Source organism: Protopterus annectens, chromosome 5.part0 (assembly GCF_019279795.1).
Source record: "Protopterus annectens isolate FY-2018-M chromosome 5.part0, PAN1.0, whole genome shotgun sequence".
Classification (NCBI taxonomy): Eukaryota; Metazoa; Chordata; order Ceratodontiformes; family Protopteridae; genus Protopterus; species Protopterus annectens.
This window is the reverse complement of record NC_056735.1, coordinates 1,862,212,957-1,862,235,207: the sequence shown is the minus strand read 5'-3', so window position 1 is coordinate 1,862,235,207 and position 22,251 is coordinate 1,862,212,957. Positions and strand designations below refer to the sequence as shown.

At 44.6% G+C, this 22,251-nt stretch overlaps 1 protein-coding gene across 5 annotated transcripts in view; it reads left to right on the top strand.

Moving 5' to 3' along the window:
- ELF1 (E74 like ETS transcription factor 1) overlaps window positions 1-22,251 on the top strand; it is a 960,524-nt gene that overhangs the window by 875,356 nt on the left and 62,917 nt on the right. For all 5 annotated transcript variants that reach the window (XM_044071689.1, XM_044071693.1, XM_044071690.1 and 2 more), the window contains one exon: window positions 3,477-3,669. In XM_044071689.1, coding sequence (XP_043927624.1) covers window positions 3,477-3,669 — 193 coding nt within the window. The remainder of the gene's footprint in view (window positions 1-3,476; window positions 3,670-22,251) is intronic.

Here is a 22,251-nt window from a genome sequence, read left to right as displayed (position 1 = left end):
AAGGAGCCGCATAGAAGTGTTCGAGATGGACTTGAGAGTGGCCATTCGAGCTGAGAACATCTTCTTATCCACAGTCGACAGGGACTCTGGGGGGCGACCCAGCGTATTCCTTGATAAGATCCCGCTGAAGTCATATGACGTGTGCCATATAGTTCAGCGACCTCACCGTGAAGGTAGCTGAAGTGAACATCCGCTTCCCCAGGCGGTCCATCAAGACTCCTTGTCAGGAGGATGGACCGAGGAACTCTCCTGGTCAAGTTCCCTCTTGGTGGCAGCCGCCACCAACATGGCATCTACAGGAGCACCCTTGCTCCATACTGCCCTATCAGTGGGGGGGGGCTAAGGATTTTAGCCGGTCTCTTTGGAATGGGCTCAGCAGTGTCCGGTTCCTTCCATGCTTTGGTAGTGATGAGATCTACCAGGGGATCGGCGAGAGGGGACACCCAAGAGGTAGATGGGCCTGTGTCAAATGCCTCCAGGAATACAGACTCATCCGAGGAAGGCTTTTGGGCTGACTACCCCCCTCTAATTCGAAGCATTTCCATAATGTCTCCTAAGGAGACATCCTTGGGGCGTGATCTTGGGGAACCTTCCCCTTCCTCTAAGTCCATGTCTTCTGTCAAAGACTCAGGTGAGTCCAAGTGCCTCCTCTTGCACTTACATTTGTGAGGGACCTCCTCAGGGGGCTGTCCGAAGAGGCCTCACCAACCACATCTTGTTCCTCTAAGGGAACCACCTGGGACGCAGGCGCAGGCTGTCCCTGGGGCCGGGTGATGGAAGGTAGGCCCATCTGAGAGAGAGTGCAGGGTTGATGTGTAGTCGGAGCCTGGGGCCTGTAATCCCTCGACAATATCCTCTCCACTACATCGAATGCCGAGGGAGAACTGCCCTCCTTAGGATCTGAGAGCAGCCCCCTCGGATCCAATGTGTGGATCGTGGCCGGCCCCAAAGCAATCTGATCTGAAGGGCCAGTATGCTCTAACCGAGACAGAGCTGAAGACACACTGACCCCTCCAGATCTGAAGCTCAGCTCTTGGCTCCGCGAGCTTAGATCTGAAAAGGGACCCAACAAACTCGAGGGTGCGGTCAGAGCCGAAGTACGAAACACTATCGGCGCCGAACCTCCCCCAGCTCCTATGCAACCCGGATCCGAAGGCTCCGAACCCCGAAAGTGGGTCGGAGAAGGAGCAATCGGGGAGAAAAAGGGGGTCGAGCTCCCCCCCCCCAGAGGGGGGGGGCATGAGCACTCCCATCTGAAGCTGGGCCTAGAGGAACCTATGCATCATCCGGTCCATATCTGCATTGGACAAGCTTCTGGTGGACCTAGAGGAGGCCACCGAGGTGGGCCGGAAGTGCCGCCTCGATGATTTCGAAGGCGACTGGGTCTCCTCCTCCAGCTCCGGGGAGAAGCGAGGTGAATGGAGCCAGGAAGGAGAAGGCCCGGAAGCCCTGGGAGAAGCAGCTTGTTTAGCCAGCGGAGCATCTTTCCTTCTTCTCGCACCTAGCATCCCTCTCCTCCTGGCCTAAGGTGGGAGGTTGAGTCCCGGCCAGTGGAGCAGGGGTAGAATGGGGCACTGCCACGGCCATGGCAGGTGCCACCAAGGGAGAGGAGGTCGAAGCCAAATCCGGGGGCAAAAGTCCCGCCAGAATCCGCTTTGATCTCCTGTCCTTTAGAGCCCTGGGGTTGAAGGCTGCACAAATAGTGCAGCCTGAGGAAAGGTGGTCAACCCCAAGGCAGATAACACACCAAGTGTGGCCATCCACCGGGGATAGCTTATGGCCACACTCTGTGCATTTAGAGAAAAAGGTTTTTGGGGCCTCAGACATAGTTAAGCTAAAAAAACAACACAAGGCCCAACACACACGCCTTCACACACACGGGGAGGAAAGAACTACACATCTGATGAAGTGGGAGGTAGTCCCATGAACGCGCTTACTAACTGCATTTTCATAATAAAGCTGTGTTTTATTCTACAAGACTTGCTCAAGGAGAATATTTTTCAAAGAATTATCTAATATAGCAAATTTCTGCGTGGTATATGTTTCCAGGACTTTTGTGTGCACAGCTCAGATATTGTTGATGTAACAAAATCTTTCCAAATGCTGGAACACTTGTTGTCTCCCAAAGCACTTTTCTCTATAGCAATGGCAATAGATGCTGCCTTTTTCCATAATTATGTTGACAACTTATGTGCAGTAGCAACTTCATCTTCCCTCATAACCATTGGTAGATATTATAATTTTAATGTTCTTTCCAAGTCCACTTCTTTCAGTGTTGCTTTTGTTCCTGACCTGTTCCAGAATGGTAGTCACACAGGAGGATTTGTTAGAGACTCCTGTCTTCAGCAACCTGTAGATCAATCTGTTTTTAATTGGTTAAAGTTGCATACATACCATAATATATCTGTAAGAAAGTCCATCTTCAGTAGCGTACCCTCCCTCCCATCCCCAAGTCTAGTCTTTAGTATCTACTCTCCTTTTACTGTTTTTCTTTCAGCTGTAACTGGAGTGTGTGAGATCAAGGTGTAATGGGAACTGAGAGGACTGCTGGGAGCCTGGGAACATTTTACAAGGCAAGTGGTCCTAATGCCTGCAGCATATACTCTTGCAGACTGTCTGTTCTTGAACACCCCTTCTTACAAATAACATAGTACATCACTTATTTGTTTTCCTCTGAAATTTTTTTTTCTGAGTTGTATGTGAATGGGTCCAGTCTTCCTGTTTTCTTCACCAGCAAAGAAACTGGATGAGAGAGGTAAAGCCTTTCACCCTAATGTGTTAACTCTTGTTCCATAACTCACTGTGATACATAGGAAATTATCCTTTTCTTGGCTTTTCAGTACATTAACTGGATGTTTTTTCTTCTGGGATGGGTATCCAGGGAATGAATGTGATCAGGGTAGTAACATGCAAATAGAAATTACAGTGACGTGAGTTTGGTTGTGGTCTTAAATGTTGACGACCAGTGTATGAGGGGAGGCTAGAGTGTCTTAAGTGTGTAGAGAGACCTGATGCTTGACTAATACGTGATGAAAATCATTTACAGACTGTGGATCATATTGGTGTATAGAAAATATTCTACAGACTGAAATGAGTCTGACCTCTCTTTATGCTTGGGGGTGGCCTGTGCAAATGTACACCTCCAAAGTGCAGAGAAGTGTAAAATACCCGGCACATCGACATTGGTATTCCACTTACTTTGAACTTTGTGGATATGTTGTGTGAATTATATTACATTTCTGAGTTTTAAGGCTATGATTTGCCAGTAGGAGTATATCCTGGAATAGGGTGGAAAAAAAAACTCTGGAGATGTTGGAGAAAAGAAGCAAATTATTGTGAGACTTGGGGGGGGGGGGGATAGAAATTATTTTGTCTGTACATAAGATTTATGGGCATATTAAGAGTTGTAGTAGCAGTAAAAACTCTGTTTTCCATTTCTGTAACCTTTATTTTTTTTTCTCCTTACTTTTTTCAAGGAAATACAATTTATCTTTGGGAGTTCTTACTTGCTCTACTGCAGGATGAGACAACATGTCCAAGATACATCAAATGGACTCAGAGAGAAAAAGGAATCTTTAAACTGGTTGATTCAAAAGCTGTATCCAGGCTTTGGGGAAAGCATAAGAATAAGCCGGACATGAATTATGAGACCATGGGTAGGGCCTTAAGGTATGCTGTCCTTTCCTTGTGTACATTCAGTTTTAGTACTTGCTTTATTCTTTTTATGATCACTGCATGTACATTCTAGGGAGCAATGAAACTATTTTTTGTACGAGTTCGTTATTGTACAGCATATTCCATAGTAGATGATGTTACTGGCAAAACGGCTAGCATTTTTTTCTTCACAGCTTGCTTTTCATTAAGTTGTACATATTGGTGTTATATGAAATATAGGTAAGCACTTCTGCTCTTTTTCTTAGATTTATTCACAGTAAAAACACTTACCTTCACTTACCTTCACTAGCTTTATCACAATATTACATTACATCTTACTCTTAACAAGGTCTTTTGTGATTAAATTTTGGTATGGGAGTAGCTGTGATCTAGCTGTGATCTTTCTATGGCCTTCAGTAAACTTTCCATATATTCAGTTTAGGGAAGGAGAGCAGAGGTGAAGCATGTTTAAAAAGATGATGCCATAGGGCTTTACAGACCGTCATTTCCACCTCCATAAAGTAACCCAAGTCTGTGCATATTGTAATATATACAAACATTTAATAACTTGTAGTTAAATAACATGTGGGTATGTTGCATAGCTCTCAACCTGCACACAGTAAAAACAGGACATCCAACCAAAAATCGGGACATCTAATTTGCATACAGTTTGAATACAAAATAGTTTGAATACAAAATAACACAAGTCTTCCTGCTTCCAGTAAGAATGTGGGATACTACTCAGCTACACATGTTTGAAAAAATGAGAGTAACAAAAATGGTGCAAAATGTAACCACATTATCAAAAGAGAGTGTAAAATTCGTAGACTGCAATGAATTGTATTGCAAAATACTGCCACATAGTCATTTATTTTTGGTTCTGAAAGAAAAAAAATTCAAGATCCATGTTCTCTTTGAGTATTGGTCATCATCTTCTTTCGGCTGTTCCCATTAGGGGTCGCCACAGTGGATCATTTGCTTCCATTTCTTCCTGTCCTTTGCATCTTGCTCTGTCACATCAACCACCTGCATGTCCTCTCTCACCACATCCATAAACCTTATCTTAGACCTTCCTCTTTTCCTCTTACCTGGTAGCTCCATCCTTAGCATCCTTTTCCCAATATACCCAACATCCCTCCTCAGCACATGTCCAAACCAATGCAATCTTGCCTCTCTGGCTTTGTCTCCAACCCTTCCAACCTGGGCTGACCCTCTTGGTAAAAATATTAATTTTGTCATGTAGTGTGTTTTCTGTACATCAAACAGCTTAAAAGTCTTAATAAATCACTAGTGATGAGGATGATTGAGAAAATTGTGTGAAGGGGTAAAGTAAGCCTGAAAGAGGGACATATCTCCAAAAACAGGAACTTCATGTACAGGGCTAAATCAAGACTGAAAACAGGAATGTTTCTCCAAAACAGGGGCAGTTGATTAATAGATTAGTTGTGTCTAGGTTTATCTCCATTCTTACTGGATATGTTCTAGATGCTGTTTAATTAAAGCCACTAATTGTCTCCCATAGTAACTTCTCTGTGTTCTTTTTTGAATGATTTTTATTTGGCTTAATTTCGTTAGAAAGGCTTCCCCGTGTACCATTTACCGTCTTTCTGAAAGGTGCTTTCTCACCCCGAACCATCTACAATGTTCAGATTTTCTTTTTTTTCCTCATACCTCTACTTTAGAAGTGTCTTGCCCATGTGGATTTTATTACTTCCCTTTAATTACTTTAGTGTTCATTATGTGCCTATCTATTTGCCTCTGGAAGATCAGTGATAAAGTACAATAAACATGCTTTGTATATTTTTTATTCCAGCCCTCCACCATTGTTGTTGCCTTTCTTGTGGCTGGGTTCTTTTCTGTTCCTTTTCATAGAGGTTGGAGTCCCAAGAGGTACATAGGGTAAGCTGTACAGAATTATGTTCTTAGTTTTATTCCTGATTGTTCCTACTCATGTGCATCCTATTGTCTGTGCATCGCCACCAGCATAGAAATGTGTGCAATGCTTTGTTCTGATCTTGCATGCTTGCTTTTCAGATGTTCTTTGTGCTTCACTGTTGCAGTCATCACATTTGGGTTATCCCTGCCAGGGTAGCCCTCGGCCGGCCCGAATACCAGAGGCTTAGTATTTCTGCATCGGTTGCTGTCTCTTCAGGACTGACGTCAGATCATCAGTAGTATAAAGTAAGGCAGCCGACACCATTACATCAGTCTTTCTTGCCATGGAGCCCAAAGCAGAAGCAGTTTGCATGAATGCAGGTCAGCCACTACCTGAGTTTCATCTACTGAACTGAAGTTGAAGTCTTCTAAAGCTAAGTACCCCATTGAGGATCCTTTCTTCATGCACTAACCGGTGTCAGAAAAAGTCAATTCTCTCACCTGTGGAAAGCAAATACCACACAGAGACTTTCATTCTTACTACGTCACCTGTTTAGGCCCAGACCACGACTTCCCCCATTGTCTCTTCTATGCTTTGTTCAACGCCAGAACTATCCATCATTGGGCTCTTATTGTAGCTAGATATTTTCACTTACAGTCCTCGAATTCCGATATGGCTTCGGTAGGCCATCTGACAGCAGATCTTCCAAAAAAATGTAAAGATAAAGACAGAGACCGAACAGGTCAAACCTACTGACAACGCTTCTGTTAAGCTAGTCGTCAGTTCTCCAGTCCTCAGGCACTTTCGCAGCCCCTGATGCCCACTTCTGTGGAATCGCAGGCCACTACTGAAACCCTTTTGGTGTCTGGTATGCCACAAAACTCCTCTTCTTCAACTAAGGATCCTGCAGTCATCTCTACCTTCGATGGGTCCTGAGCCGCTGTGCAGACACCGGCTTCCAAGGAAGTCCTTCACACTACTGATTCTTGACACAGACATCTTCTTTCGCGACTACTGTTTCAAAAACGACAGAGTTTCTTAGGCCCAGGGTACGAACCCCGCCCAAGAAACCGACCCAATGTCGGGCACCTGCTTCCTTGCCTCAGTCTCAAATGCTTAAAATAGCAGAAGAGCTTATCATGCTGATCAGGGGAAGCCAAGCTACCCCCTCCAAAAGGAAAAGAGATCTGTCCTCTGTAGATTTGCCTGAACAAGAGTCCGATGACTCTGATGCATCTGAATATGAAGACATGCAACCCCTCTCTACTTATGACGATTCTGATGCAGAGGATTCCATCCCTTCAGCCTCTCCCCAGAAGATTTTTCCTTTGGGGAAACTCTTCATACCTTAATGGATCATTTCCAATGGGAGAGTCAGGACTACCCTCAGTCTAAAAAGAGAGATTTCTTAGATCTTCCACAACACAGACCCTTGGCCATCCCCCCAGTCCTAGATGTTGTGGAGGATGTTTTCCTGGAATCCAGCCTGACTCCTGACACCCTCCTTCCTGCACCCAGAAAACCAGACCGGTACTATAGAGTCCCAGATTCACACAAATTTCTTTTCAAAAATCCTACTGATGACCCTGAGGTAGTTTTTCAAGGGCCTAAAGGGATTAAAGCAACCTCTGCTAAGAATCCCACCCCCTCAAATAGGGATTAACGAGTACTAGACAGATTGCGTAAAAAAAGCATACACCTCAGCTACTCTTGCTATCAGTGCACTAAGTTGTCAGTTCCAAATGCTAAAATTTCAGTAACATACCCTGGAACTCCTCGAACAAAACATGTTTTCCTTTCCTGCTTGTGCAGAATCTAAAGAGTTACAAGAGTTAATGCATTCTGCAAGTCAAGTAACTAAACACACCTTGTACTGTGGTTTTGACTCCCCGGAAGCTTCTTATAGGGAAGGAGTCACTGAATTTGTTATTAGAAGACATGCATGGCTTAAGGAACAGCCCCTGCCAGGCCATGTCAAATCTAAATTGTTGGAGCTCCCTTGCACAAAGACAACTTATTTGGCACTAAGGCAAAAGAGGTCTTAAAAACGATGGAAGAAAAAGAAAAATCTATGCAGACAGTTAAGGATTTCTTATAGGTCAGGCCACCCAGGTTCAGCAGGCATTGTTCATAGGTTCATAGGTAGGTACTAGGCTATCCGCCCAAGGGCCTACGTAAGCCTAGCCAACAGGGTTCCCTGACTTACGCCACCCAAGAAAGTTATTTTCCTGTGCCACTGTCGAGCAGAGACACAGAAGTGATCCTCGGGGTGTATTTCCTATTTCCCATCCACTCATCAAGATTTTTCTTGAAGAGTGCTAATGAAGAACTTTGCTTGACATAGATGGGTAGCCTGTTCCAGAGTATGGGAAGTCTCTGGGACAGGAATCTATCCCTCCAGCATGTCCTGTTTATTGTGGTGACAAGGTTTAGGTCCCTAGAGCATGTAGCTCAGAGGGATTGGGATTTATTTAGGTGTAACATGTCCAACAGTTCTGGGTTTGACATAGCTTTATATGTTGGGCAGAGATCACCTCGGAGTAGGCAATATGCTATGGAGTAAAGCTGGAGTTTTTTGAGGCGGTCAGTGTAGGGCATTTGTTTGAGGCCAGTAATCTTCTTTGTGAGGTACTTCTGTGGCCTTTCCAGCTGCTGCAGATGTCTTGTGAGGTACTTTCCAAAAGGGGCATTGTACTCTATAATGGGTCTAGTGAGTGTCATGTAGAGGGGAACAATGACCTCTTTTTTTTCCTGGATGAGAACCCTTTTATGATGGTGTGCCACATAGAAGGACTTCCTGACTACTGTGGCGATGTGACTATCAAAGGAGAGACTGCTGTCCACCTGGGTCCCAAGGTCTCTTATCATGCATTCGATGTTAAGTAGCTTGCTGCCTATGTGGTAGTTCATGGGTAAAGAGTTTTTATCAAAGGGGATGACACTGCACTTTTTGGCATTGAGCTTGAGGCCATGGCTCTGACACCAGGCATCTGTCTCAGCGAGGCCCTTCTGTAGGATGTCCACATCATTTGGGGACTTGACTATGGCTCCTAGTTTGCAGTCATCTGTGAACTTTGTTAGCCAGAGGCCTTCTGTGTTAATCTGTACTTCAGAGAAATAGATACCAAACAGGAGAGGTCCCAGGATGGAACACTGTGATACTCCACTTGTCACTGCTTTGAGGTCAGATTTGGAGTCTGCAACTTTTACAGTGTGGGTTCTGTCAGTGAGCCATTTGGCAACCCATCTTGTGACGTAGGGATCTATACCTAGTTTAGTGAGTTTAGCTATAATTCCAGAATAGGGGTGGTGTCGAAAGCCTTGGTGAGGTCAAGATAGACGGTGTGAACCACCTTACCCTCATCTACGGCTTTGACAACTGCCTCAAAGAAGTTGATCAGGTTCAGGAGGCATGATCTGCCTTTCACAAACCCGAACTGGGTGGTATCCAGAGTTTGGAGGTTACCAATGTCTTTGTTTGAGTTCCATGATGATACGTTCCATGGCCTTGCAGACCAGGCTTGTCAGGCTAATAGGTCGATAGTTCCCGGGATCAGTAGTGGCTCCCCCTTTGTGGAGTGGGATAACTGTTGCTGTGTGCCATTCAGTGGGCACAAAGCCTGATGCGAGGCTATTATTGAACATGGTGCTTAATTGGGGAGCCAGTTCATTCTGAGGTTCATGTAAAATGCAGCCTGGGATGTTGTTCGGTCCCATGGATGCTGTGTTTTTGACTTTAGAGAGTGCAGTTTTTACCTGCGTAGTTGTGATTACAGGGACTCTGCAATCTTCCTGTATAGATATGGGCCCTTTAGGGGATGAGAGGGGGGGTAAAGTTAGCACTGAACCTATCTGCCAGGATGTTGGCAATATCAGTTGGTTCTGTAATTTTCTTGCCTTTGTGCTGTAACTCAGAACAGATCTGGGTGTTGCCATCGAGATTCTTGACATAGCTATAGAATGCTTTGTGGTTGTCCTTGGAATTAGTGGAGATTTTGTTTTCGTAGCTAGCTTTGGAGGATCTTATAAGGGATCTCAGCTTCTTACTGAGGCTGACCAGGGAGCTCCTCCACTCATGGGATTTTACTCTTTTGCAATAGTTTCTTCCTTCTGTTGTATAGTTTGTTTATGGCAGGGGACCACCAGATTGGCTTCCTTTTTTTGGTGGATAGTGTCTTATTTCTGTTTGGGATAGCACGATCCATGCACTCGTGTAAGTCCTTACAGAATGCATTTGTGAAGGATTCAGCAGTTGTAACTATATTGTCCATCTGCATGGGTGTCATAAAGTTCACCACTTCTGTCTTAAGAACCATGAAGTTGGCTTTGGAGAAATTTTTTACTGTGGTTTCCTTAATGGGGGGGTGGGACCAGGATGTGGCTATCAAGGGTGATTAGCTTATGGTCAGATTGGACCAGCCAGGAGTTGACTTCAGCTGTGGAACACCGGTCACTCATGTTGCTAATCACTAAGTCTAGGATATTGTTGCCCCTGGTGGGGGTGTGCATAAGTTGATCCAGGGCATCGGAGTTTATGAATTCCAGAAAGCGTTGAGCTAAACAGTTGGTACACAAGTAGTTTTCCCAGTTAATGGTGGGGTAGTTGAAGTCGCCTATTATTAGGGTGTTTTGGTTGAAACCTAATGTTTTCCAGTACATCAAGAAAAGAGCAGTGGGAATAATGGGGCATGGTGGGGGATCTGTAGCAGGCTACAATTTGGATTGCAGTTTTGCCCAGAGTTAGTTGCACTTGGATAACCTTGGATGCATTATGCTGAGCAACTAGCCTGGAGGTGTGGATATCCTTAATGAATATGGAATTGTCCCACCAAGCACTGGTCCTTTCCTGCTCCCACTAAGCCAGTCACACCCAGGCCCCAGGGAACCAGACCCCCCCCCCCCCAGACAGCAGCCACTAAGCCAGTCATGCCCAGGCCCCAGGGAACCAGATCCCCCCCCCCCCCAAAACAGCAGCCACAGGGAATGCAGAGATCTAAGCAGTGAACTACCTCCACTTCAAAACCAGGGAGTTGTAAGCCACCCTGTTATGATAAGAACTCACAATGACTCACCTCCCCCACCCTCTCCCTCTGCCCACCTTCACTTACCCCTTGGAGAAAAACTCTCCTTTCACGCAGGCACCTGGGCCACCATTACCAACGACCACTGAGTTCTCAACATAGCGTCTCAGGGATACAAATTTTCCTTTCACACCCTTCCAACCCCAAAAGGGTTCCCAGATCTACCTCCAAACCAGTGGGCAGAGGCTCAAAAGCAAATCCTTTCCCTGCTTTCTATGAGGGCAGTAGAGCACATTCCTGCAGAACAGATAGGCCAAAGTTTCTACTCCAGACTTTCTGGTACCCAGAAAAGAGGGCACCTGGCTCCCTGTCCTCGATATATCCATTCTAAACCCCTTCCTGGTGATCCTAAAATTCTAAATCCTCACCCTCCAGCAGCTGCTACCCATGCACTCCAAGGACCCTTGGCTAGCCACCCTAGGTCTAAAAGAGGCCTATCTCCACATTCCTATCAGGGAATCATGCAGGAAATATCTCCATTTCAGAGCAGGATCTCAACACTTTCAATTCTCTGTGCTTTCCTTTGGCTTATCTACTGCTCCTAGAGTTTACACAAAGTGTCTGGCTCCAGGCATTGCCTTTTGCAGACAAAGGAATATCCAGATTTACCCATACTTAGACTGCCTGCCTTATTCAGGCAGGCAGTCAGGAAAAGCTGCTCAAGCACCTGGCCTTTGTAAAGACCTTACTAACCTCCCTAGGGTACACAATCAACGAAAAGTAATCCAAACAGGTGCCCAACCAAAGGATTATCTTCCTGGGCGCAAGCCTGGACACAGCATCCCAGATGGCATTCCTTACACCAGAAAAACACACTTTCCTGACAGCCTACTTCTCTCAACTAGCCACTAGACCCCAGTTATCTGCAAGGAAGATCCTGCAAGCTCTGGGGTTGATGGCATCTTGCATACTACTCATTCAATTTACCAGACTGTATATGAAGAAACTTTAATGGTACTTAAAAAGCCTTTGGTGTCAACAGATTCAAGACCTAAAGACTCTTCTGAGGCAGGCAATTATAAGTATAAAAGATTTTCTTTGGTGGGCAACAACATGCTCCCACAACAAGGGACTAACTTTCTCACCACCCCCCGCTGCCCAGACCCTCACCACAGATACATCAGACTATCCTTGGGGTGCATACCTGGATGGCAGGTGCATACAGGGCCAATGGAGCCCGCAGAAAATCCCTCTGCACATCAACCAAAAAGAGATGATGGCTGTCCAGCAAGACTTGATAGCTTTCAAGTCCCTTCTCTCCCCAGGGGCTCTCCTGATCAAAACAGACAACACCACTGTGTTGTGGTATAGCAAAAAGCAGGGAGGGACTCTCTCCTACGCTCTGTGCAGGCTGGCCATGACCCTTTGGCACACAGCCTCTGCCAAGCAACTGCACCTGTTAGCACAATTCCTACCAGGTTCTCTCAGCTCTCTGGCAGACCAATTGAGCAGAAATCTTCTGGACCCACACGAGTGGCAGCTCAACAGAAGAACCTTCACCCTAATAACTCAGAAATGGGGCACCCCCAAGGTCGACCTCTTCGCCTCCCACATCAACCATCAGCTCAGCAAATTCTGCACCAGGGAGCATCACTGCATGGCTTGGAAAGTGGATGCCTTGTCCTTTCCCTGGGTCAGTTTATCGGTCTATGCCTTTCCTCCACTACATCTCATCCCCAGGGTACTGCTCGAAATAAAGGAGGAAAAACCAAGGACAATTCTTATAGTTCCAGACTGGCCTCACCAGCACTGGTACCCCTTGCTGTGCAGCATGTCCCCACTGCCACCATGGTATCTTCCTCAATTTCCAAGCCTCCTGACCCAGAGGGAAGGGGAATTCATGCTTCCCCAATTGCAGACACGCAACTTGGCAGCTTGGCTTATTCCCTAACCCCAGATCAATCTGCCAACCTCGGTAAACAGGTTCTAGATGTTATACATGAGGCCAAATGCCCTAGCACTAGAAAGTCTTATACTGGCAAATGGAAAAGGTTCTGCACCTGGATCCAGGCTAAGGGAGCCAATACAGCATAGAACCTCCCTCCCTCTCATCCTGGATTACTTAGTTGACCTACTACACAGTGGCCTCTTTTCCTCTAAAAAAATTCATGCCTCTGCTACCTGTGCTCATTTTCCCACTGAGCAGCCCCTTTTCTCACACCCTTTGATCAAACAGTTCCTAAGAGGGGCTAGCAACTTGAGGCCACCCAGAAGAGCACCATCCCCAGCTTGGGCCTTAACTTTGCATTGGAAAAGCTCACCCTGCCCCCTTTTGAACCAGCTTCTTCTGCAGAGCTAAAATTTCTCTCCTGGAAGACAGCTTTCCTTCTGGCCATCACTTCAGCCAGAGGAGTCTCTGAGCTGCAAGCTCTCATGGCTGTGGAAGCCTTCATCATCTTCCATGCTGACAGGGTATCCCTCAGAACTAACCCATCCTTCATGCCCAATGTGGTGTCCAGTGTGGCTCTCAACCAATCCATTAATTTTCCCACGTTTTTTCCTAATCCCCAGAACAAGGGGGAAAGGATCCTGCGCTCTCTAGATGTGCACATATAGCTCAGATTCTGTCTAGACAGGACTAAATCTTCAGAAAGTCTGATTAATTGCTGGTTAGCTTTGCTACAGGGGCAGAAGGCCAAGCCATCTCCAAACCATTTCCAAATGGATATAACACTGCATCCATTTCTGCTGCATACAACATGGACCTCCCCCAAGGGGGTCAGGACTCACTCCACCAGAGCAGCCTCCACCTCTGCAGCTTTCCGCAGAGGAATCCATCCTGGAGACTGCCACCTGGACATCTGTTCACACTTTTACCAAACATTACCATCTGCCTCTCTTTTCTCCAAATCCAGGGCAGGGTTTGCCTCTGCAGTCTTGCAGGGCATCCTAGCCAGCCCCTAGTTTCCTTGACTGCCTCCAACCATTTCTTCAGCTTTGGGAATCAACCCAAATGTGATGACTGCAACAGTAAAACACAAAGAAGATAGTACAGTTGTGTACACTTAACATAAATGTAGATGTTAGAGTGTATTCACTGCTGCAGTCCTGGTTTCCCTCCCTGCATCCCCCTTTCTTCTCTTTCCTTACAAGGGAGATATTGGTGTATACTTTCTACTGGTGGGTTTTTTCCACCAGAACCTGGCTCCTACATGGGGGCTCCTGACAGGTTAGGGCAAGAAAAACTGATGTAATGGTGTCAGCTGCCTTACTTTATACCACTGACGACCTGACGTCAGTCCTGAAACAGCAGCAACCGACGCAGAAATACTAAGCCTCTGGTATTAGGCTGGCCGAGGGCTACCCTGACAAGGGATAACCCAAATATGATGACTGCAACAGTGAATACACTCTAACATCTACATTTATGGCAAGTGTATTCAACTGTACTTTCTCTCTAATTAAATAACAGCACTTTCATTGTGTTTTCTTCAACATGAGTAATATGTTTATTTACTATTGTTCATATGCTTTCTTTACACTTTTTTAAGCATTGTAGTTGTGGGAGGATGTCAAGGCACTGACAGCTATTTATTTCTGTACTTGCATACTAATAAAACTACTGGCAGATGTTTATTGGTGTCCAGGTAGAGCAAGGGAATATTATCAAAACAACTTTCAGTGATGGTGCATTTTCCTTTTTTCCATTGTTCTGCAACCTCAAGGTAAGTATATGTAAGTTTGGGGGATGCTTGCCCTCTGCAAAAAAAAAAAAAATACCTTCGAGTTTCTGATCTGTCAACATTTTATTTATTGGTTCTCTATAAACTGACAGCTCCAGGATTACCCATGTGCTGCTGTGTTTTGGACAATTCCTCAGCTTTCCTAGGTTCCATTTCATTAATTTCTTTCACTCCCACATACCTAATAAGTGTCACAATCTCTTTAAGGTATACTCCATCATTCTAGACATTCAGCAGCATCAGAGGTAGTACTACTAAAAGTAGGATAGCAGTGCACAGCATGGTATTTTTGTTATAACTCTGATTTTCTGTGTTTGTTGTCTTTTATGTCCATTAACTTGTTCTTTCTCTCTCTAACATTGCTTACTTTTCTGAGACTTTCCAGTCTTTTTACATTGTACTATATCAGAGTCCTTGCTAATGTTTGTATAGTTCACATCCATGGCTGCTTTTTCATTTGTTTTGATTACTCAGTAAAAATGTGTTTGCTTGGCTTGCATGACATTTTCTTTGTGAATCCATGTTGCCTTGGGCCCAGCATACCTAAGAAGGCATACAGCTTTTGTAGAAGTATTACTGATGGTGGAGGAAGGTAGCTGTCAAGGATCTTTTGACAGGTTGCGTGATAGAACTCCAGCTACCTTTTCCCCAAGGTCTTCGGTGTTCTTGACTAATGCTGTTTATGCAGAGTATAACATAGGAGATAAGTTTGTAAGGTCACTTCAGTCTGTGAGACCATCATGAAGGCAGATTGTTGGACACAGCTCAAAATGGCTATAATCTGGGATTGGCTAGATTTCATCAAAGCCCTCTCATCTGGATCATGTAGTCGGATTTTTTCCACAAACCTAGCTTCTGCTAGCAAACTGAATTGTGAAGAGTACTTTAGGGGAAGAACACCAGGAGTCTGTCCTATTCTGGACCTTTGTTCCATCTATATAATCACTTAGATGGCTAATGTCCAGGCAGTTATGACTTTACTTCCAAAAACAAATCACTAAATTATGTCTGTAGGTAATATTAGTGCATCAGGACTTGGATACCATGAGAAATTTTTGTGATTTGCCAAAGGATTTCCAGCACTTTCATTACAAAGTGCAACCCTTTGTTTTGTGCTCCAGTATAGCATGTTTACTAAATGTCTGATTATGGTGTTAGAAACAATACAGTACAGTTACCACCTCCTGTTCTTTACCCAAAATTTTCCTCTCCTTGGAACTGCAATAAATTTTTTTTCACCCAGATTCAAAATGGATGTTTGACGTCCCGTCTTGGTTGGGGTGCACAAATACACTATGAAAAGTCTGCTGCTGTTCTGCCAAATGCATAATTCATCAATTTAAAAAGATCAAAATGGACACCTAAACTTACATTGTGTAAAAACAAATATGTATTTTTACAGGAAGGCAAGCGCAGGGGCACACCCAGTGGTTGACTTCACATCCCACACCCTTTTAAATAAATGAAATAACTCCACAGCCATAGAGATAATGAATATTCTGCAAGAGTTCAAACATTAGCTACACAGACTGAAATATCATAGTACAGTTTATGAATGGAAGTAGTCAGGAATTGGTATCTAAAGATGTAGTTGTTGACTGAATGTAGAACAACCAGGGTACTTGCATGGTTCATTTCCTGCTCCAGGTACATTGGATCATGAGGAAGCATAGGTCTGTTACAGTGGAGAACAAGATGATGTCATATCAACACCCGCCCCCATTGATTAGTTCTGTGGTTGACTTCATCTTCAGCCATCAGAATTTGGAAAACAGCTTGGACGTGGCAGTGGCATTCCATTTCCAGAGGATTGCAGATGTTTTTCTTTAGTACCTGGATCTTTACTGTTTTCAAATTGTCGTTCCCTTTCTCTTACTGCATTGGGTGATTACTGAAGATGCCAAAAAGTGTGTGTGTGTGTGTGGGGGGGGGGCAGCTTTCAACACCATGCTGTGGACATTAGTCCTATCAAAACAAGTTCTACCAGATGTCTGTTGGACTGGTCTTGCTCCTTTCAGTTCATTTCTGCAGAAATTAGCATTCTCATAGACAGCAGTATGGCTCATAAACAGATCAGGATGAGAACTGATAAGTTACACTTCTGTTTAACTTATTGAAAATAATTGTGAGGAGCTGTAGTTCATATTCCAGAGTGTACTTTTTAATCAGTCTGTATCCTCATCTTTTATTCAAACTTTTCTGTTTCAGCCAGTAACAAATACAGCATATTAAATATCACTCAAGCTGGGTAACATTCACAAACAGAATACAACTTTTTGAAAATATTTACCACTTTCATCTCTGCATAAAACATTTATATATCCCCATACCAACACAAGTATTTCTCTCAGTACTACAAATTACACTTTCAGTCTGTTTATTAAATGCATAGCCATTATCGTGCTGAGTCATCATAGTAAGATGTGACCTTAACATTTTAACCACTATCTGTAAGCTAACAGGCAGTCGAAAACCTGACCTGATGTCTTCAGACAACCACATGCTGGGCCTCTAAGCCATCCATTCACTTCAGACCTTGTAAAAATCTACTCTGCTTTGGCTAGCAAATCATTCCCAAACTGTAGTTCAGTATATCAACCTCCTTTATATTCAGCATTTAATGCCTCTCTAATTATAGAAAATAAAACTGCATCTTCTATATTACATTATAAACTTACAAATCCCTTGTTAAAGCAGACATGTGACACTGGTGTGACTGGTCTTTCCATCTATTATGATGGTACAAAAAATTTAAACTAAAACTAGCTAACTCTTAAACTACCAGCCATCAAATATTGAATAATACCCCTGGCAGGTTTAAACCAACTAAAATATCAGTTATGTCTAATTCCTAATCAGTAAGGAATATCTAAAAACTTGACAGGCAATCCCCAAAGATACTACCTTAATGACTGCGGAGCTGATATTCGGCGCCAACTCGGCTGATACTAAAGCTCGAGCGTTATTTACTGGCGTGAGGCTAGCCCCTATCCCATGGTGCCTCACGGCAATTCCCCAGATCTCGTTTGCCACGAAAGCTTCGAGGTTGTGTTTTACTGGCTCGTTGGCCAAGTAAAACTATTTTTTTTTTTTTTACTATATTTGGTCCTTTCTACCTTTTTCTATATATTAATTTTATATATATATATATATATATATATATATATATATATATATATATATATATATATATATATATATATATGATTATGTATGTGTGTGTGTGTGTGTGTGTGTATATATATATATATATATATATATATATATATATATATATATATATATATATATTGATAGTTTCTTCTTTCTTGTGCAGCTGTTTTTTGAAAGTTTTTCAACCCCTATCCCCACTTAGGACTGTACGGCCCGTTTAAGTTAGAGGACCTTTCCTCCCTGTGTGTGTGACGGTTAAAAAAAAAAATTTCTTCTCTTCACTTCTTAATATATTGTTCGTTAATACTGTTATTATCTTTTGCCTTGGAGTTTAAGAATGTCTAAGGGTAAGGAAAAGGATCACAAGGATCATCGCCCTTTGGGGTTCAAAAAATGTGATAGGCGTGCACAGAAAATGTCTCTTTAAGACAACCACACCGGTTGTGTATATTGTCTTGGTGAAGCCCACTTACAGGAACCCTGTGCCTTCTGTCACACTTGTAGTACAAGAGTTTTGAATGAAAGGAAGAGAACTCATTGACAGGGGTCTCATGACCAGTTCCTTCCAGGAACAGCTGGAACTTGGTCGGGCAGCTCCAAAATCTTCAAAGAGAAAATCGGCCCCAACTTCAGAGCCGACCAAAAAGGCTAAAGCGTCGGAACCAAGGAGTTTGGTTCTGACTCTGCTTCTTCTTCGGTGCCATTGATTTCATCAGTTCCGACACGGTCTTTTGTACCAAAGATTTTGCCCGACATAGAGACTGTATCACCTACATTGAGATCTCCTTTTTTGGAGAGAAGGCAGTCTCCTTCTGTCTCCACCAGATCCTCCAGGACCTTATCAGATGAGGACATCGAGAGGGTAATGAAGAGGTTGCTTTCGGATCCAGCTCTGGCTAGAAAATTGACCCCTCCAGTCCCAAAGGTCTCGGAGCCAACCCTCTTACAGATCACTGTTTTTCCTCCGACTGCTTTGTTTTCAGAGCCTATTACATCAGGTTCCTCTGTCTTTGACCCTTCGGCTTCGGGGATTCAACCTGTTTCCTCATCCAATTACTCTATCCTCGATGGCTCAGTCTGGAGCCGAGGGTTCTGGGAGCTGATGCTCTCGTGTTGACTCTGAGGGGGACAGTCACCCTGGGTTCTCATCAGAACCGACCCTCCCTCTCAGAGCCTCTGCTTGACTCAGCTCGGCTCCCACTTCTGGTTCGAAGCCATTCCCTCTTGCTAGTAGTAGACCATCCACCCCCTTAGAGCAGAGGTCTTTGGAGAAAGGGGAAGGCTTTTGAAGCTATAGAGAAGGCTTTATCCTTTGGATCCTGTGTCCCACCAGCAGCAGGCAGCAACCTCTCCCCCCCACCCTGCCACCCCCACAAAGTAGGGAACCAGAGGCCCAAGTAGCCCCCATTGGAGGTGCCCCATCTTCCGAGTCCTCCCCAGGTTAACCCACTGGAGAGCTCCCTCAGAAGAGGCTATGTAAGAGGAAACATGTTGACTCCCCTTTGTCTGTCACGTCAGACACTGATTTAGAGGAATCAGAAGGGTCCCCTAGATCCCCCTCTGAGGATGTCTCCTTCTCTGACAAGAGGCATGATTGGAAGACCTCTAACCCTACTGAGGATGAATCAGTGTATCTTAAGCCCTTGGTGCCCGACATTTCACCTCTTGGGTGGCACCATCTTATGACCAACTTTTGGGGGGTCATATCGCGGAAAGCATGGACCTCTCCAGATTAAGTGGAAGCCGTCCCAAGGAGGCCAAACAAATTTATGATGGCACCTGAGGACAAGTCTTTCCTTAGCAAGGGAGTTCCAGTTGATGCTATGGTGGTGGCAGCGGCCACCAAGAAGGAATGATCTGAGACATCTTCTAATATCCATCCTCCTAACAAGGAGTCCAGGATGATGGGATAGGTAGGGGAAGTGTACTTTTTCTTCAGTGGCATTTACACTAAGATTGCTGAATTACCAGACTCATTTTACTCATCTTCAGAGGGATCTCCTGAAAGAGTTAGGAGACACCCTCCAGGGTTCAGTAGCTCCGGATTCCATGGATAAGGTTTCTGCGCAGCTCTCCACCCTTACTTCCATAGCTAACTCCATGAGGCTGATCTCATATGTGGCAGATGGAGCAAGTAGGGCAGCCGCAGCAGGAATATCCCTCAGAAGACATTCGTGGATGCGTCTTTGTAATTTTACGGAATCCTTCAAGTCTTCACTAATGTTCCCTTTGATGGTTCATCTCTTTTTGGACCCCGAGTGAAAGAGACTTTGACTAGGTGCGAGCAGAAAGAGAAAACCTTATCTGCCGTCGGAGTCCATTTCTCTCTCCTGTCTAGACCCTATCCCAAGGGTAATACAGGAGGGAAAATGTGGTTCCATAAATTCCAAAAAGGTTTCCCTCTGGCACAAGGTCAACCCTCTCCCAGGGGGGGAGGATATAATGGAAGACGCCGCCCTAGCAGCAGAGAAGGTCCGCAAAATCAGGGAGACAGAGAAGCTTTCTCTGATTGTCCCTTCCATCGACCCTGAGGGGTTGCCCGACTGTCCGTCTCTGGAGGCATTTGGGGGTCATATATCGCTGTACCCAAGCTCCTGGCTAAATCACTCAAGATCATTTGGTACACACACAATAATATTCAGAGGTTACCTGATTCCCTTTATTTCCGAACTCCCAACAAACCGGTCTCTTCCAGACGTATCACCCATCCAACTAGACCGTGCAACATCAGAGGTCATCTCGTTGCTGCAAAAAGAGAGTCATCCAAGAAGTCCCCACAGAGCAAGTAGAATCCGGAACTTACTCTAGATTCTTTTTAGTTCCAAAAAAGACGGGACTAGAGATAAATTCTAGATCTCAACAGGCTCAACAAGCATGTAAGAAAATCAAAGTTTCGAATGGTCACTCTGCAGTTGATACTCCCCTTTATCGGGAAAGACAACTGGAGGTGCTCATTCAGTCTACAGGATGCTTACTACCACATCAAAATGGACAGGTGCTCCAGGAGATGCTTGCGCTTCCAGCTGGGAGCCAGTCATTTTCAGTTCAGAACACTGCCCTTTGGCCTCACTACAGCCCCCAGAGTGTTTACCAAATGCATGGCAGTGGTAACGGCTCACCTGAGACATCAACGATTCCAGGTGTTTCCGTATCTAGATGACTGACTTTTCACTGCTATCACCACACATCAACTCATAAGGACCAGGGATGAGACTCTATCCTTGTGCGCCAGTCTAGGCATCACAGTAAACGTGCAAAAGTCAATCTTATCTCCTTCACAGCATATTGTATATCTAGGCTCAGAAATCGACACAACCACCATGTCAGTAAAGCTAACAAAGGAAAGAGTGGATTCTCTACACAGTCAGGTCAGATCCTTAATAAACAGAGTCCAGGCCAGAATAGTCCTTCAAGTCCTAGGGACTATGGCTTCTGCCATCTTATTAGTTCCTCTTGCTCGCCTACATATGAGGATTCTCCAGTGGATGCTATTTGCACAATTGTCGATGCAAGACCTTCCATTGTCTCACCAGATATTGATAACAAACACATGCAAAAAGGATCTGACATGGTGGTTACACACACAACAACGTCCACTTGTTCCTCCCCAAGAGAAAGCAGTTTTGACCACAGACTCTTCCCAGATAGGGTGGGGGGACATTATCTCAGAATGACAGTCCAAGGTACTTGGCAGAACCATGAGAACCACTTGCACATCAATATTCTGGAGATTAGAGAGGTGCTATATGCGTTGCAAGCACTTCACAGCTCCCTTCCCACCGGGACGATTGTGATTCAGACAACATGTCTGTCGTGTGGTGCATAAGCAGGGGGAACCAAGTCTTACCTGCTTTGCAGAGAGGCCTTAAGAGTTTGGAAATGGGTGATGGATACTCAATTCCTGATAGCAATGCATATCCCGGGGAAATCCAAAGTAATAGCGGACAAACTCAGCCAAGCAATTCTGATGCCTCACGAGTGGTCCCTGAATCCAGTGGTTGCGAAAGAGATCTTTCAGAAATGGGGCCAGCCTTGCTGCAATCTATTTACTACTCACCTGAACACCAAATGCAGCAGCTACTTTTCCCTCATTCCCCATCCATGGGATGTCACCCAGGGATGCTCTAGTTCACAATTGGCCCCTGGGACTTCTTTATGCCTTTCCTCCTTTTTCACTCATTCCCAAAGTAATACAGAAAGCAAGACAGTTGAGGAGTTCCTTGATCCTCATTGCTCCTTACTGGCCTCGACAAGTTTGGTTTCCTTTCCTGTGGCCCTACCTCTTGGAGGAACCATGGATTCTGGACCCATCTACAGATCTCCTGATTCATCAATTGGGACAGTTCCATCCCTCCATCCACACACTCAAATTGACAGCATGGCTGCTCCAATTCCATGAATAGCCAGGTGTATTCCCTTATCCCCAGCGGTCAAACACATACTAATTTCATCCCATAAACCTTTCACTCAGAAACTATATTCTAGCAAATGAAGGTTTTCCCTTTGGGTTACGAATCGGGGCTTAGATCCATTTACGGCTCCTTTAGAATCCATTTTATCCTTCCTAACGACTATTTTTCATGAAGGAGTGGCAGCCGCTACAGTTAGAGTTCAGTTAGCTGCCATTTCCAATTTCCATTTTGATTTCATGGGAAATCCAATTATGCAGCACTCCCTGTGTAAAACTTTCTTAAAAGGAGTTAGGTCCCCAATAAAACACCCATTAGAACCCTGGGACTTAAACTTAGTCCTCTCATCTTTGATGTCTGTACCCTTTGAGCCATCCTTGTTGTCAGACTTAAAA